This window comes from Notothenia rossii, assembly GCF_949606895.1.
Source record: "Notothenia rossii genome assembly, chromosome: 1".
Lineage (NCBI taxonomy): Eukaryota > Metazoa > Chordata > Actinopteri > Perciformes > Nototheniidae > Notothenia > Notothenia rossii.
This window is the reverse complement of record NC_136912.1, coordinates 22,847,316-22,863,972: the sequence shown is the minus strand read 5'-3', so window position 1 is coordinate 22,863,972 and position 16,657 is coordinate 22,847,316. Positions and strand designations below refer to the sequence as shown.

Genomic DNA, 16,657 nt, shown 5'->3' with positions numbered 1-16,657 from the left:
GTTTTCACAACAATGCTACTCAACAAGCCAGCTCTGCACAACGCACGATTAGTTTCACACACATGTTTATCTTGTACTTACGGGCTATTTGAGGATAATGGCATTTGAGTTGTTTTGGTTCAGGTCCATGGAAAATTCACAGTCAGAGTAGCTGTGCTTAAACCAACAAACACTGAGAGATAATTGTGCTAAAGGATTAAAATGACTGAGACTTTATTGTTGCGCCATGAGGGGAAATATGCAAGACTGTCAGGTCTGCTTGGATACCTTTATGTATTATTGCTAAACAACATTCAAATAAACTAATCCTCCTGTTTTATCAAAGACACACAGGTACAGACGCTTCCAATGATAGCTTATAGATGTCGTTGTGATAAGCACAACATTGAAGTCTTCCTGTTAAATAAAGTGAAGAGAAATTGGGTACAATTCTAATTCTGCTAATTTCAGGAGACAATGTGGCCACGTTAGTAAAGCTTGTCGGTCCTTTAGGTAATCTCAATAAACGTTAAACACCAAACAGTTCTGTGGGAAAAGTCTTTATGAATGGGTTCTGTTTTTTTTCCTCATGCACATACAAAAGACAAAGGTTGGTGGTTTGATACCCAACCTTTCCACATGTTGAAGTGTCCTTGAGTACACCAGTCTGAATTTCCTCCTCCCTGTTTTTAGGAAAAATTTGTTTTTGCCAAAAAAACAACTGTTGAAAGACCGTAATGTAATGATTAAACCCACAAACAAATGAACTCAACATCATCGTTGTGGCACACTTTTGGACCTCTTCTTTCTCTTTGTCTTTCTTTCAGTTGACATGTGAAACCAGACACACCTTTCTCCAGCAGCAGAGGAGTGGAGATTTTCCAACATACCAGCCCCTCCATGAGATCCTGTTCACTTCCTCAGCATCTCCCCGGGCCTCAGTGTCTGGGTGTGTGAGACAGACAACTCTCAGTCCCATCACAACAAAGGTAACCAGTCACTAACACACCTCAGGGGCTCAACCCAGTTTCAATACACCTCATGGACGGGTCACATCAGCACGAAACTGACAGCTGGGAGAGTATAATGGAAACCTAGACAGAGGAGGAGTTTTGTTTTTTTAATGTAGCTGTTTGTTTGTTTTGGTGTGGCATTGTGTGTGTGTGTGTGTGTGTGTGTGTGTGTGTGTGTGTGTGTGTGTGTGTGTGTGTGTGTGTGTGTGTGTGTGTGTGTGTGTGTGTGTGTGTGTGTGTGTGTGTGTGTGTGTGTGTGTGTGTGTGTGTGTGTGTGTGTGTGTGTGTGTGTGTGTGTGTGTGTGTCTCTCTTCATACAGCTGTGTCACCAGTCCCTGTGTTGACTGTGCCAGTCCAAACACAAACATCATTGGTTTTTAATGATGTGATTATCGGGGACTACACACACACACACACACACACACAAACTATGTGAATCTGATGATGACATATCTATCGCTGATTTGATTAATGAGTTTAATAATACATCGATGGAGTAAACAGCATTTTTTCCTGTGTTTGTGTGCGCGCGTGTGTGCGCGTGCCCATGCGTGTGTATGTGACACACACACATACAGTAGGACGAGCTGTGGGTAGCATGTGCCTCAGAAGCAGCTGTCCAGAGGCCAGGTGGCTGAACTGACCTCTGCGCACGTGCACACACACACACACACACACACACACACACACACACACACACACACACACACACACCTTCAGCTTTACTGCATGGCCATAAACCAAAGATAACACAAACAGCTCCTAAATCAACAGGCTAGATTGAGCAGCACCAACATCACAGCCTTCAGACAGATTCACTTCTCATTAGCAGCTCTGCAGCCCTCTTAACCTGCCAAACAAAGCAGTGCATTTTTTTTGAGAATAGATACATATGAATGCAGATTTAAATTGTGGCTTCATGATTACTGCATGCTTCCACCTGTTTAATTGAGGGACCCTGCAAAGTTTGAGGTTTGTAGCAATGTTTTCTCTTTCTTATGATGTGAAAGTCAATTGGCGGAAGTCTTTATTTATATGTGGCATTATTGGGTGACATTTAATCTATTGTGGTATGAGCTGTCTAGATGGTATGACATCAATTCAATTGTAAAAGACTCCATTCATTATTTGTACAATCAACAATGACTCCTCAGTCTCAAATAAGACGCCTCACCTTCTCACTGCTCCAGATCTTCATCAATCAAAACATGATTTATTCCTTTACCACAAAACATTACACACAACATAAAGTGTGAGTCTGACAGGACAGAACCAGTTAAGTGAGTCAAGGTCTTGGGTATTGGGTTAAAACAAGCACATTTAGAGGTGATTATTTATTGTTTTAACACTCAAATGTGCAATATCTTTAAATACAAAACACATATTTATATCTATTGGTATGGTGGAGTATATAAAGTCAACACAAAAATAGAGTGCCGTGGTTTAAAACTCTGTCTTTACTCCGCTTCTAGAAACGTAATTCAAGTTTGTCAAGTTGCACCTGTCTTCATTGACAGGCTCATTTCACTTCCTGAGCTCCGAAAATAATAGATCTTTGTTCATCTTACAGGGCTGATAACAGTTTTATCTCGTGAGAACCACAAAGATTTAAACCGGTGGTACTATTATGTGTTTCATCTTAAGATTTCCTTTAAATAGTCCAGACACTTTACTTGTTTTGCATATTCTCTACCCTCAAAATATGAAAACAACTAATTTGGGCTCAGATGAAATGAACTTTTAACATGCACAAATCCTCCCTTCAGGGAGGGTCTTATTTTGAACTAGTAAGCCATGTCACAACTCTGAGTTCATTCTCTTGTGCTTACTTTGCAACATATCAAAGCTTCAAATGCAGATATGGACAAATCTGCACTGAAACACCCTTGTTTGTATAGCAGTTTTTGTAACTAAACGTTTCTGCACGATGAAGCTTGAAAGGACAAACCACTTTTTGTATCTCTATTAACCAAATATTGTTTTTACTGTAATTGCACTACTGTTGTTTTTGTTTAATCTGTGTATGTACATCATCGGTGTAGGTTTACCAGCTCTTGAAGTAGAATCCCTCTTTTGCTCTTGCTGAGGTTGCTCCATTATAGGGGTTTTGTTACCTTTTGTCTTTAATTCTGTTTGTTTGTATTTGTCAGCAGGATTACAAAATAACTACTGTCTTGATTTTCATGCAACATGCAGGAAGGGTTTAGAATGGATCAAGCAAGAACCGGCACACTTTGGAAATCACAGGGTGAATTATTTCGTTTTCTTTCCTTAACATTTGAAGATAGCTTGGCCATGGCAGAGACCTGCACTCTCTGCCTTCCTTTTTGTCTTGTTTTTTATTTTCCTTGGTTGAATACATAATCTTAGGACATGCAAAGTACTATGCCGTAAAAGTTTGCAATGATCTCTCTTGTAATTGTTTATTATATAAGCTTCATTAATACATTTGACTGCACTTGACTTGTCTATCTGACTGTTAATTTGATAAACAACCAAATATTGAGATATACTGGACAAATTGTAAAAAACATCAGTGGAAAAGCAGTTACTTCCTCTGCTTTGCCCCCAGCTCAATTTAAACAATCTTGTAGCTTGACCTCAGCGGTAGGTGTAATCTGATGTGTGTGTGTGAGAGGAGGGCAGGTCAGGTCAGGCTGTGTCTTAACAGGCTTTGTGCCCTGGAGCTGCGTTGTGTTGCAGGAGATAGGGGGTCACGCTTCCTCTCTCCCCTCCCTCCAGCCATGATACGCCTCCATCAATGGCCGGCCTCTACCCTCCTGTCTGCTGTCATGCCTCTGCCTCCTCCCCTTTTTTCTGCAATATTACAAATTGTTCCTGTTTCTTATCCCCCTCACCCCCAAAACCACTGTCTGAGTAGACTGTAGACTGAGTGTGTGATTGTGTGGGTGTTTGTTTGAATGCTGGGATGAAGGATAAGGGGGAGCAGTATAAAACACACACACAGTGAGCACACATCAGCATTACAATCACCCACAGCTGTTTGTATTCTGTCTTAGAAGCCGGAGACGGATCAACAGAGACAGACAGAGAGAGAGGAAGACAGAATTCCCTGCACATCTGTTCTCTTTTTGATATGATATGTCACTGATCCCTGATGAAGAATCAAAATAGGCACCAACTGAACTCCAAAAGCTTCAGACCCGAGAGACCACAAGCAGACTGGAGATTTGATTACAAAACTACTACTGATAACATTTTTTATCTTTGGGGATATATTCCGAAGCGATACCATCATTTTGTTATGTCAATATTCAAATTGTAAAATATGTGCAGACCTAGTTATTTGTTTATTTTGCGTGACACCCGTTATTTACTGCCACAGCGACTGTAGTGCTGAGAAGCCAATCTTTATAATTGTGCTAATGAAACACACATTATTGAAGAAGTGATGGCATTTATATTGTCAATAACAGGGACATAGTATAGGCACATAGTAAATCATAACTAAAGCTCTTTGAGAAAACAGTCATTCTCAATATATGGATTCCACATGAGCAATTGCTGAGCGTATTCACATTATTAAACTTCAGCAAAAACTCTACTTTTGCAAATGTCAAGATTACATGTGCACCTGTCCAGAAGCTGTTTCTTTGTTTGTATAGCATTTCATAACATTGACTAACCTTTTACCTAACAAGGATGACAAAACTGTTTCTTAAAGTTTGATTTGGTTGGTGTAGGTATGTCTCTCCAATTTGCTTAATGTTCTAACTTAAATAAACTCCTAATTCTTAAGGCTTCGAGCAACTGCTTTTGATAATTAAAACTATACCTTTATTAGAGTTTGCATAATGCAGTGCAGTTACTTTGTATATGAATACTGTCCCAACAACAAGTGTGAAACCACCATGGGACAGGTGTCATTTTAATGTGTCTTTCAACTGGACACTGAACCAACAGAGCAAGAAAAATGTGTCTTAGATACAGCACTGTATTGCTTAGTTTCAGCTGTGAGGACATTTAACAATAATCAGATGGGGTTTGGCTATATTTGTCCACTTTAGATTTCACCAAGAAGCTCTGTCGCCTTCCTGAGGCCGGATAAATAAAGCATCAGGTGACCGGGACACTGCAGCGAGAAGTCCCCTACCGAGGTCATACTGTTGCTTTTTGACTGACGGCCAGTTGGAAACCTGCTGCTTTGAGGGAAAACGCAGTGTGTGTGTGTGAGAGAGAGAGAGAGAGAGAGAGAGAGTTGCCTGGACAGACGCAGTAGCAGACGTGCCCGCTCTCTTCTCTCCCCCTCTCCATTCCCTCTCTCTCTCTCTCTCTCTCTCTTTCTCCCTCTCTCCCTCTCTCTCTCCCTCTCTCCCTCTCTCTCTCTCTCACACACACACACACACACTCTCGGGAGCAGCGCTTGACGCACCACGCAAAGTTGGATTATACTATTGCGCGCTGGTCTTTGACGGGGCTTTTTTCCCTCCCTCACACTGCCTACACCCTTGGCACTGACTTGCCATTGATATATTATCTGGATCAATATCATTCCTCCTCAGTGACCTCTGCTGAGCTTTTTGGGAGAACCGAGCGCGGTCTCCTTTCTGGACGCGTGTTATGAATTCATAACTAAGACAGCCTCACCTGGAGTGCGTGTGTTTGTATGCAGTAAAGTGTGTCTGAGAGTTTTTTTCTCTGGATCAGATCAAGCAGTGAGGTGTTTTATTGGCTTGGTTCAGCACACGCTCATACACTTACAGACACAACACACAACGGGGGGATTTTGGGCACCGCATGCCGGGGACATGTGGAAGTTTGCGCCACTGTAGCGCAGCCAGAGAGCCGGTCCACCGCCTCGTCAACCTCTCGTCTCCCTTTCAAGTGGGGGCAAATTCCTAATTCACAGCTTTCATACATAGAAACCCCTCTAAGAAGACCCAAATGTGAATTTTAGAGCGATACATTTGAGAATCCCAGGTCTGAGGGGAGGACAACGAAAAGGAGGACTGCATCCCGTTGCGTGCAGAGTTTGGTGAGCTGTTTCGGGGATTTCAGGGCTTTTATTTTTGAACGCCCTTGTATTTTCTCGGTATTTTGTGGGTCTCATATTGGCCCCCACTTGCCGCAATGATGGTGGGAACTCTGAGCCCCGCTGGCCCCGCTGGCCCCGGCCGCTCCCCGGTGACTGCGCTGGGGCTGCTGGCCGTCCTGCTCTCGGTCCTGTCCGGCGGAGCGGACGGACAGCCCTGCCCGGCGCAGTGCTCCTGCACCGGGACTACCGTGGACTGTCACGGCCAAGGTCTCCGCAGCGTGCCCAGGAATATCCCCCGCAACACCGAGAGACTGTGAGTAGCCTATACCGAGGGGGGTTAAAGCGCCGTTTCCAGACAAAACACTTCACACGGGAAAAACACTAGAATCTCAAATTATTCGTGCGTCAATTATGGAAAAAAATGCGGTTACCTTAATGCATTTAAGAAATATATATATTTTATATATGCTTCTCCTGAAAAAAGCTTAAGAGTTTACAGCAATCTTATCTCACTTTTTGGTATTTGATAGCCCACCCTTCATTATATTTCCACAAATATTTTTATGATTATAATGTTCCTATTTTTTTATAATCTGGTTACATTAGTGTTTTCGGTCCTTTTATACTGCACGCTGATAGTATTAGGAGGATTGTTTCCTTGGGGACCATCTTAGCGCAGTGACACGTGAACTAACACGTTACAACTCAGGACCTGTAAATGCTGCTAAATGTACCCTGTGTTTTTAAATTGTAGAAACATCTTTTGGTTCTTCCTGCATGTGTTTAATGTGGGGATTCGCTCTTGCTGATCGCGGAGCTGAAGTTAGGGGCACTGCTGTGGTTGTGTTGGTGGTTTCGCACTGTTGCATTAGCACAGCCTCCGTAGACCACATCGGTTTGTCTGGAGACCAGCAAGTTAATCAAAAACGGATTTGGACAAGTGGGCTTTGAGTTAAACAAGCCGTATTTTATTAGTGAGAGCCCCCTTGATAACATTAAAAATTGCCTATAGCGCAGCAGCTCTTTTCAATTTCTCTGATGCTCAAATGAAATTCTGCATCGGCCACAGCACACCAAGTTTCAACAAAAACCCTCCAGTGGCCCACCTGCTTTTTCTTTGTTTGATTAACATGTCATATCTCATGTAGCCTACTGACAGTCTGTTCTTTCCCAATTTCTCTCTCCAGGGATCTGAATGCAAACAACCTCACTAAAATCACCAAGGTGGATTTTGCAGGACTGAGGCATCTGCGAGTGTTGTAAGTGGTTTTTATGAATTGTATTTCTCTTATCTCTCAGCTTTTGCAGATGCAAAATAAAATATAATACTCTCACGCACAGCTCTGACAAGCAGTACCTTACAATTCCAACAACTTTCCCCCCTAAATACCACAACACACAGATGTAACTGTTTCCAGTCCTGTTCAGCATCACAGCAGCCTGCCGCATGCAGCACTGCGTCTACACGCGGCGCTTTCATTGAGTCAGTATGCGTTTCCAAACAGAATAGCATTGGCACCTGTTAATGCTGTCGTGTTAATCTGCCAGTGGAAGTGTCAGGAGGGGCTTATTTTAACCACCGGGCAAAGAGGGAAAGAGATAGCGGTCATTAGGTGTAACCGCGGAGGGAGGAATGCAGCTGCAAGGGAGGGAGGGTGCAAGGAAAGGAAAGGAGAGAGTCAAGTAAGAACAGGTTTCTTACCTGGGATGAATCCAGTTTAAGAGTAGGACAGGGATAGTCTGCTTTTATTGTGTGCGCGCGCGTGTGTGTGTGGATGTGTGCTTTCCAGCTGCTAAAAGTGAATGGGAGAATACACATGGTTGGAATTCCTTCTAAGATGATGTCCCTAATCGTGCGTGTGTGTGTTCTCCAGCCTCAATGTTAGCTGTTTTCTGTGTTCATAATGTGTACCTGCGTCACACGAAATCTAAATAATTAATTAGAGCGGCAAGATTTAGTCAATGGAAAACCAATTAATTGGCTTAAAATCTTTAGTTTTAGTCATAAAACTAAAATGCAAACTATCCTGGCTGCAACTTCTCCAATGTGAGGATGTACTTATTTGTTTGACATTATAGGCAATGCAATATCTTTGGCTTGTTTGTGAGTTAACATGCATTTTTAATACATCACTTTTGTGATAGGGATTTTTCCAAAACCAGTTATATCTGCTTGTGTGTTCCTATTTAGCATGAGTGTGCACAATACAGCCTATACAAGTGTGTGTGTGTGTGTGTGTGTGTGTGTGTGTGTGTGTGTGTGTGTGTGTGTGTGTGTGTGTGTGTGTGTGTGTGTGTGTGTGTGTGTGTGTGTGTGTGTGTGTGTGTGTGTGTGTGTGTGTGTGTGTGTGTGTGTGTGTGTGTGTGTGTGTGTGTGTGTGTGTGTGAGACAGCTTGGACAGCACAGTGCTCCTTGGGGAGTTGTGTAAGTGAATGAGTAGTCACAGCTATGTAGTTAGACAGAGGGTAAATTGGATGATAGATGAGTTGCTGTCCAACTGATGGGCCAGTTTTAAAGTCAATTCTGTGGCTCCATCGATCCGCCGCTGATTGTCTTCTCTCTCTCTCTCTCTTTCTCTCTCTCTCACTCACTCTCACTCTCTCTCTCTCTCTCTCCTGCTACTTCAACGTTCTATCACTTACCATCTCCACAATCAGTTTTTCTTTTTTTAATTCACACCCATTGCCACCTATCTTCTTCATCTCACCCTCTCTCCCCTCTCCAATGTCAATCTCTTCTCCTCTCTCGTGTCCTATCTCACTCTCCTTCACCTTCTCTTCCTCTTTACTCTCTCTTATCTGCGGCCCCATCCAGCCGTCTTTTCTTTGGACTCTCAAGGTGTCATCAGATCGCCCTGTCAGCTCTCAGCTCGCATGTGTCTCTCTATTAATCTCTTTTTTTTTGCTGTCCAGTGCTTATTGTTTCACTTTCCGCTGGTGTTTCTCTTTCAGGCAGCTAATGGAGAACAAAATCACCACAATAGAGAGAGGAGCATTCCAGGACCTGAAGGAGCTGGAGAGACTGTGAGTTACAATTCTGAATTAAAGCAGAGACTATTTCTTTTTCACACATTTTTGTTAGAAATAATTCTTTATCATAATGCTTTTCCCTGAAGCATACACATGTTTTGTTTTCATATATTTGGATATGCACATGTACAGAAAGGTGACAAATGAAAGGATAACAATTAACAAGTGTGCAGAGCTTTTGTAGGGAAGAACGTTATTGTTCCGTTGTTCCCTCATTTTCTTTTTGATTATTGTGGCATTGCATACGTGTGAGATTGTTTTTATAAAATTCTCTGTGGTCCATTTTGAAGGACGATTGTGCTAATTTCCTGGTATATTGTGGCACTGTAGAAACATTAAAAAAAACTTGAGCAATATCACTGCAACTTTTTCTTGTTAAAATAGACCCTTAAAAAACCTAAAATGTCAGGTCTGCCAGTCTTTTCCGCCTCATTTCCTGTTTTTTTTAGGCTGGTTGGTTTGTAGTTGTGGATCGTAGCAGAAGGCACATTTTGTGAATTTTGGTCCTGCATTTTTGAGACAACAGATTCAGATATTTTTCAAAGTATTGAGTGCCCCCACCCCCCATATCTATATGTCTTTGTAAATGTTTCACTGCTGCCATCAGTTTTCTCAAGAGGGAATATTTGAATTGAGTCTCAGCGCAGTGAGAGTGAACAGCCAAAGGTTGTTATGGCGTTGGCCGGGAATCACTGGTATTCAGCATCTAACCCCGAGGCAGTTATGGCATAATTAAGTCCTGGTAGTGTGTGGGAGAAGAGGACAGAAGGGGGATGCGGACCTCTGACTGCTGATATGTCTATTGTGTGGACTGTCAACTTTGCTTGATGTGTGAGCTGTCTGTATATGGCTGTGTTTGTGGCCTGACTGCCAGCCAATGACACACAGGAATGCAGCAGACTGTGACGCTCTGAGGAGGCTTAGAGACAAGCTTTTAATTAAAGACACATAAAAATCCTTTCTGCTTACACACATGTTTACAAAAATACAGACATACCTGTGTAAACACATAAATATCCACCTGTACACATACACAGGCATACAAACAGCAATAAATCAATTGAAGGTAGTTAATCTTCCTGATGGCTGTTTTGGGTAAATTCTTCAGGAGTGGTCGGATTGAGAAGGATGAAGTATCATGAATTCCCGCTGTTCTCGTCTTGGGCGTGTCGTGCCTGGTTTTTTCTCTGCTCTCTGCTGCACTGTGGCCACTCTTTGTTGACACAGCGAATATATAGGAATCTGATCGTGATTCTCATGCAACCGATGCTGGGATCTGTCCAGCTAAGCAGATCTGGGAATTTCTGCCCAGAGCTTTAGACAAGGCCAATATTTAACTATGAAATGCTCTGGCTTTAACTGTAAACTTTGATAGTGATTACCTTCTGTCCTAAGAGATGGTACATGCTGGTTAGAAAAGTCTCTCATGCATACATATTAGCAAATCAGGCTTCAACACACACTTACACATACAATGTAGATCAGTCTGTAAACATCAACATCAGATAAAGAATTACACATCAACTATCCAACTATACATGCTGTCTTTGTCTTTCATCAGAGGGCAACAAACACTTTGACAGCAGCTAACTTTCTGACACAACATGGCTGTTTTCTGTTGTTCTTACGAGGGTTTTCAACTGTAATTCAGCGTCTCTGGCGTGGCATGTTCACAAACACAAAGGTGGAGTCAGTCATCAATGCCCCCCCGCAGCCGCTGGACAATGGCACGTCTCCGGAGTCTGGAGTCTTGGGGCTCATTTCAAAGGCCTCCGTCCTCTGGGGGTTGGATAGGGGCCTGCTGGGCACCGCTGCCCAGAGTAAAGAGCCCTAAGCTGGGCTGACGGATCCACAGTGACTGCCCCCCACCGGGGTGGAAAACGGTTCCCCTTCTCATCCTCTTTTTTTGCGACAGGCCCTGCAGGGCTGGGCAGGGTGGGGTCAGGTGTGGGGCAGTAGCTGGGGGGTATGGAGGAGGGGCCGGTGGTCGAAGGAGGTGTGGAGGAGATAGGCATGTCACAACACACACGTGCACATACACAAAAACATGCATTGGTATGGATAGACTCATGCACGCGCATTAACTTACGCAAGGCTGCTCCGTCAGTACTGGTTTTATCTTGATTTTGCCCCCCACTTGCGCATTGATTCCATCTTTAACCTCTCCTCATGTTTTTCTTCCAAACCCACCCATCTCTCTCTCTCTATTGTCCTGTGCTTACAGGAATGTCATACATTCTTCACTCTCTCCCTGTAGATAATGAAGAATAGGAAAGAGAGGCGTTTCTGATCCTCTTATCCTCCTCTCACATCTGACTGGTTTATAGCCGCTATCCAATTCAAAGTGTGTGAGATTAAAGATGATAGCAGCAAGAGATATGCAGAGAGAAAGGAAATAGTAATTACAGGTATTGAGAGAACAGCGGTGAGATAAAGCCTCAGATAATTAACCTGTAGTTGAGTGATCGCATTGTCAAAGGTAATTTCAACAGTGAAGAATAATTGTAAAACAGATTACAGGTAGTGAGACATACATATCAACAGTGATGTACACACTAGATAAATAAACCTCACACTAAGTGTGGTGTAATTTGTGGACAATGTGACTATCAAAAGATAATTGCATCATTGAGACTAGCAGAATATGGATTTCAAAGAAAAGTCTTAGATTAGCGTTTGCCGAATCCTGCGAGTGAAGACATTGCTTCTCTGATCATTCAGGGCAAAGTTTCGCAATGCCTTTTTTTTATTTTATTGAGCTGCAGGGCTTGAAAGGTTCTGCACACAAAAGCCATTTTCACTACAATGGTTCTATCTAATATAAGTAATTTGTATATATTGCTGAGTCACTGGCTGTCCGTGCTACTGCCAACCTTTGTTGTAAATACCAGCTTTTCAATACGCTTAATGAGAATAATTTCTGCATTCTGGAATCCTGCGTCACTGTGAAATTGGGCAGGATGGTATCTGTTTAAAAGCCTTCATAGCCATGATGTTAAAGCTCGTATGCCAGTGCATTAACCTGTAAAGTGCATATGGCATCATGATGGGGTCTAATTAACAAAGATGATTCACATCTCTCATACTTTTGTGCACATATAAAATAAAGTATTCATTCACTCAGTCTCTCCTGACTAAAATACACAAACTGCTGGAGTGGATATACACACATACACAAACACTCACGCATGTTTTGACATAAAATGTGAGTTATGGCAGCAGTGGCATTGGTGGGGTAATAATTGTTTTGTGTGTGTGTGTGTGTGTGTGTGTGTGTGTGTGTGTGTGTGTGTGTGTGTGTGTGTGTGTGTGTGTGTGTGTGTGTGTGTGTGTGTGTGTGTGTGTGTGTGTGTGTGTGTGTGTGTGTGTGTGTGTGTGTGTGTGTGTGTGTGTGTGTGTGTGTGTGTGTGTGTGTGTGTGTGTGTGTGTGTGTGTGTGTGTGTGTGTGTGTGTGTGTGTGTGTGTGTGTGTGTGTGTGTGTGTGTGTGTGTGTGTGTGTGTACACTGTGTGGTTTGTTGCTCTCTAGCATCTGTTTATGATTGTAGGGATTATCACCACGCTGCAGTGTGACATTAGCTTGTTGGAGTGACTCTCACACCTCAGTGTACTGGCGACTCGGTCTTCATTCACTTTCAGCCAGACTTTGACTAATGAATCACGACTGTGGAAGTACTCTGAGGGTGTTTATGTGCACACTCACACACACTTCACACACACTATAATACATTCCTTCAGGTCAAGAAACAAGCCACTAAATCACTACTGACCACTAGATTATTTGTGTCGGAGTCTGTTAGTACTTGTAGAGGGACAGTAGAGGTGTTCTGGGCAAAAATGAACAACTCCTAACCACTAAATCTTAAGCTGTAGGAACTATACTGCAACGTTTTTTTGTCTCTTATAACAACGATGCAAGGGTTTATGGTAGTTGGGGTTGAAACGATGAATAGATGCACAGAAAATGAAGAACAGGTTATGAGAATAGGTTAAATGAGTGTAGTGGCTGACTGACTTTATTGGACTAACATTTTGAGGTGTATAATATGTAGAGGTTGGTTTCACATCATGAATGCTGTCCCTTTGGAAAGATCAAATAAAGTGTTTTGTCGGCATCTTTTGTGATGCTTGAAATAAATTAAAAAAGGGTTTTCTGACCCTAAATTTAGCAATATATGATTGTTAAAAGTGTAAACTTGATTGGTAAAGTTATTTGACATTTATGAGCAAATAATTAAATGCATCTGACACTTTTGAGTAACGACACTGGTTTGGATAAAACACCGTCTTCACTTCATTCTCGTAGTCTCCTAGTCTGACAGCATTGCATCTATTTTAAGAGAATGAGCTCATACTCCTTTGCCGCACCTCCAGCACCAGTCTGTGCCCTCACCCAGGGGAGGTCTAGCCCACTAACGGGTGCTCATGGTCGGGCAGGACCTGCAGGAGGAGTAGGCCTCTCCATGGGACCACGTGGGGCTCTTAGCCGCCACAGCCAGCCTTAACGGAAGAGAAGTGAATAATTTAGAAACATCATTCTGTGGGATGTTAAATATTAAAGCGGCCTCTGATGTAACTGTGAAGTGTGCATGAGCGCAGGCACATTCATATATTTGAGCACTCCTGGGTTGAAGATGGACACACTGAGGGGGTGACGTTATTCAAGGAGAGTCCACAGCAGCTTATAGTGAAGCACAAAGAGGTAAAATAAGAAGGCCATTGTGACACTTCAAGAGAGGTTTTTGGTGGTCTAAATACAACTGTTGACATTTTTGAAGTGTTTTGTTAAGGCTGCTTTATTCAGCTGTTTCTACCAATACATACGGAAATAAATTCACTTATATTCGTATATAATGCACTTTAACCTTAGCCAGGACGGGCATAACTGCCTCAGTGGAAGTGAGATGACAAAGTTGTATGGTTTAAATATACAGGACTTTTACTCACGAGACCACCTGTTCCTGTCCTGTGTAAAACTAGAAATGGTTGACTTATATTTACTAACTTTTACGTTACATAACTTACTTATTTTAACACAAACTATTATTTTTTTCTAAATTTAACCAAGTATTCTGGAGCATTCACATGTGCATTGCTTGCTTGTGTTCATGGAAATTTGTAAGAAACTCAGTCAGGGCCTTTAACACAATTTCTCATTTGTTGAAACAATCTTTCTTCATTCTTCCTCCATCTCTCATTTCCTTACTCCTTCTCTTAATTCTCCTCCAGTAACAGCCGGCGCAGCATCCTTCCGTGGGCTGTCAATGTATGTGTGTGTGTTTGTGTGTGTGTGTGAGAGAGAGTGTGTGTCGGGGTTAAACTGTTTCAGCAGCCTGTCTTTCATTGTGTCACTCAGTTGCTTCACTCTCCTCTGACTCACATCAAGGCACAACCACACACACAGCAACACACACCGGCATACAAACCTCTTCACTCCACTCGACCAGGGTTAAATGATCGCACCCAGATTATTAAACTCACCCGAGTTCTCTCAACTCCTGTGTGTGTGTGTGTGTGTGTGTGTGTGTGTGTGTGTGTGTGTGTGTGTGTGTGTGTGTGTGTGTGTGTGTGTGTGTGTGTGTGTGTGTGTGTGTGTGTGTGTGTGTGTGTGTGTGTGTGTGTGTGTGTGTGTGTGTGTGTGTGTGTGTGTGTGTGTGTGTGTGTGTGTGTGTGTGTGTGTGTTTGTGAGAGTGTGTGTGATGACGGGTTGTTGTGAGTTCTTCCCCTGTGAGGGCCTTGTTTACTCAGTGGGGTCCTTTTCACACATTCGGTAGCCCGGCCAGACTGCCTGTTTGTTTTTCCCACATCATCTCCTCTTCTCCGCCTTTGTGGTAAAAAAAAAAAAGGTCCCCCCACACCCCCATTACATTTGAACCCCTTCTCCCATCTTCCTCCCCCTGCCTTCCCTTCGTCCTTCTCGAGTTCACTGTTTGTCTGGCAGCCATGTTGTACCCCTTAAATCAGGGGCGACTGGGAGTCTGTTTTTCTGCCCGTGAACATGTGTGTGCTTTTAATGCCCCCATCAATCTTCTTATGTTCATGCTTCCTGTAACACTGAGTTGTATTACAAGCAAAACACAACAACACACAATGTGATATGATGAACAGGAAACACAAATACCACCTTTAAAAGCTAATTATACACACATGTAACCACTCTCTGGAAGCCTATGTTGAGTTATTTCCTAATTTATACTCTGTTTTTTCAGGCGCCTGAATCGGAATAACCTGGCCGTGTTCCCCGAGCTGCTTTTCCTGGGAACGACAAAACTTTACAGACTGTAAGTCCTGTTTTTTTCTTCTCTTTCTCTATCCATCACTCGATTTCTCTGCATTGTTATCTGAAGTATTGTTCACTTCCAAAGAAGGCCTGAGATCACTCGGATGAATTGTTGAAATTGTGTGTGTTTTTTGTGTATTACCACAAGCTTGTGCAGAACATTGACTGAGATTTAAAACAAATCTGGTTGTCTTGGTGACGCATAGCCGTGGTTTTTCACTTAGATGAAGGAGTGAGGGAACAGATTTTAAATGGCCCTCTTCATACAGTAGAAGCCAGTTCAGTAGCTAATGGAGATTAGCACTCCAACAGCTGCTGCCCACTGGGAGGTGTGTGTGTGTGTGTGTGTGTGTGTGTGTGTGTGTGTGTGTGTGTGTGTGTGTGTGTGTGTGTGTGTGTGTGTGTGTGTGTGTGTGTGTGTGTGTGTGTGTGTGTGTGTGTGTGTGTGTGTGTGTGTGTGTGTGTGTGTGTGTGTGTGTGTGTGTGTGTGTGTGTGTGTGTGTGTGTGTGTGTGTGTGTGTGTGTGTTCTCTTCTAAAGTTACATTTGTATGTTTCACAGACAAAAAATAGTCTCAGTTACAGAACATAGATGTGTCAGTTTGCATTCAAAACCCTTAAACTGCAGTTTGTTGTCGCCGGGCACCGTCCACTCTTCAGCTGAGCGTCTGTGCTGTAAACTGATCTGTGGATTTCCAGAACTGTAGGGCTGGGCAGCAATGCTGCTGAAACTGTGGGAACTACCTTCCCGTCATGGTTGTTTGTGGTCCCAGGGAATAATTATGGTTGAATATATTTATATGTGTGGCTGCATATATTTATCTTAAACAATATTGAAATGCTCAGATGATTCAGAGAGTGTGTGAAAGTTGTTTATGTTCTGCGGCTGCTCCAGTGGTTTGCTGGGCTTGACCTGTCGTCTATGGGTGTGTGTCTGCATGTGCGTCTGTGTTTCTGCAAGAGTGTGTGTGTGTGTTTTTCAAGGCCAAGAGTTGGCATATTGCTCAGCGTGTGGGCCAAGGTAAAAATACAACTCGGATATACTGCTCTCTGCTCAGCTGTTGCAGACAAGCGGCCTCTCTGTGCGCGTTGTGTGTGTGTGTGCATTTGTTAGTTTAGACTTGCGTGTGCACTTTGCTTGTTTGTGTGTATGTTGTGTATAAGCCTCAGTTCTCCAGGTATATGTGTAGCAGAGGATCCCTGGTTGGTTTCATATATTCACTGATCACACACTTCATTCGGTCTCACAGCACTCATAATGTTGTCTTTTGATTGTGTTTTTTTCCTCAGTAGAAGATCTCAAATTAGAATTAGAGAAATAAAGAATTTTCCGAAAAATCAACAGAAAGTTGCCCAATGAAAA

General features: G+C 42.8%; 1 protein-coding gene across 3 annotated transcripts in view; it reads left to right on the top strand.

The window, feature by feature from the left end:
- Positions 1-5,221: 5,221 nt before the first annotated feature.
- Positions 5,222-16,657, top strand: part of slit2 (slit homolog 2) — a 93,293-nt gene continuing 81,857 nt past the window's right edge. For 2 of the 3 annotated variants that reach the window (XM_079672596.1, XM_079672595.1), the window contains exons 1-4: positions 5,223-6,301; positions 7,176-7,247; positions 8,941-9,012; positions 15,226-15,297. In XM_079672596.1, coding sequence (XP_079528722.1) covers positions 6,084-6,301; positions 7,176-7,247; positions 8,941-9,012; positions 15,226-15,297 — 434 coding nt within the window. In that variant the 5' untranslated portion in view covers positions 5,223-6,083. Of the gene's footprint in view, positions 6,302-7,175; positions 7,248-8,940; positions 9,013-15,225; positions 15,298-16,657 lie in introns of all 3 variants that reach the window. The other variant, XM_079672597.1, reaches the window with a different exon arrangement.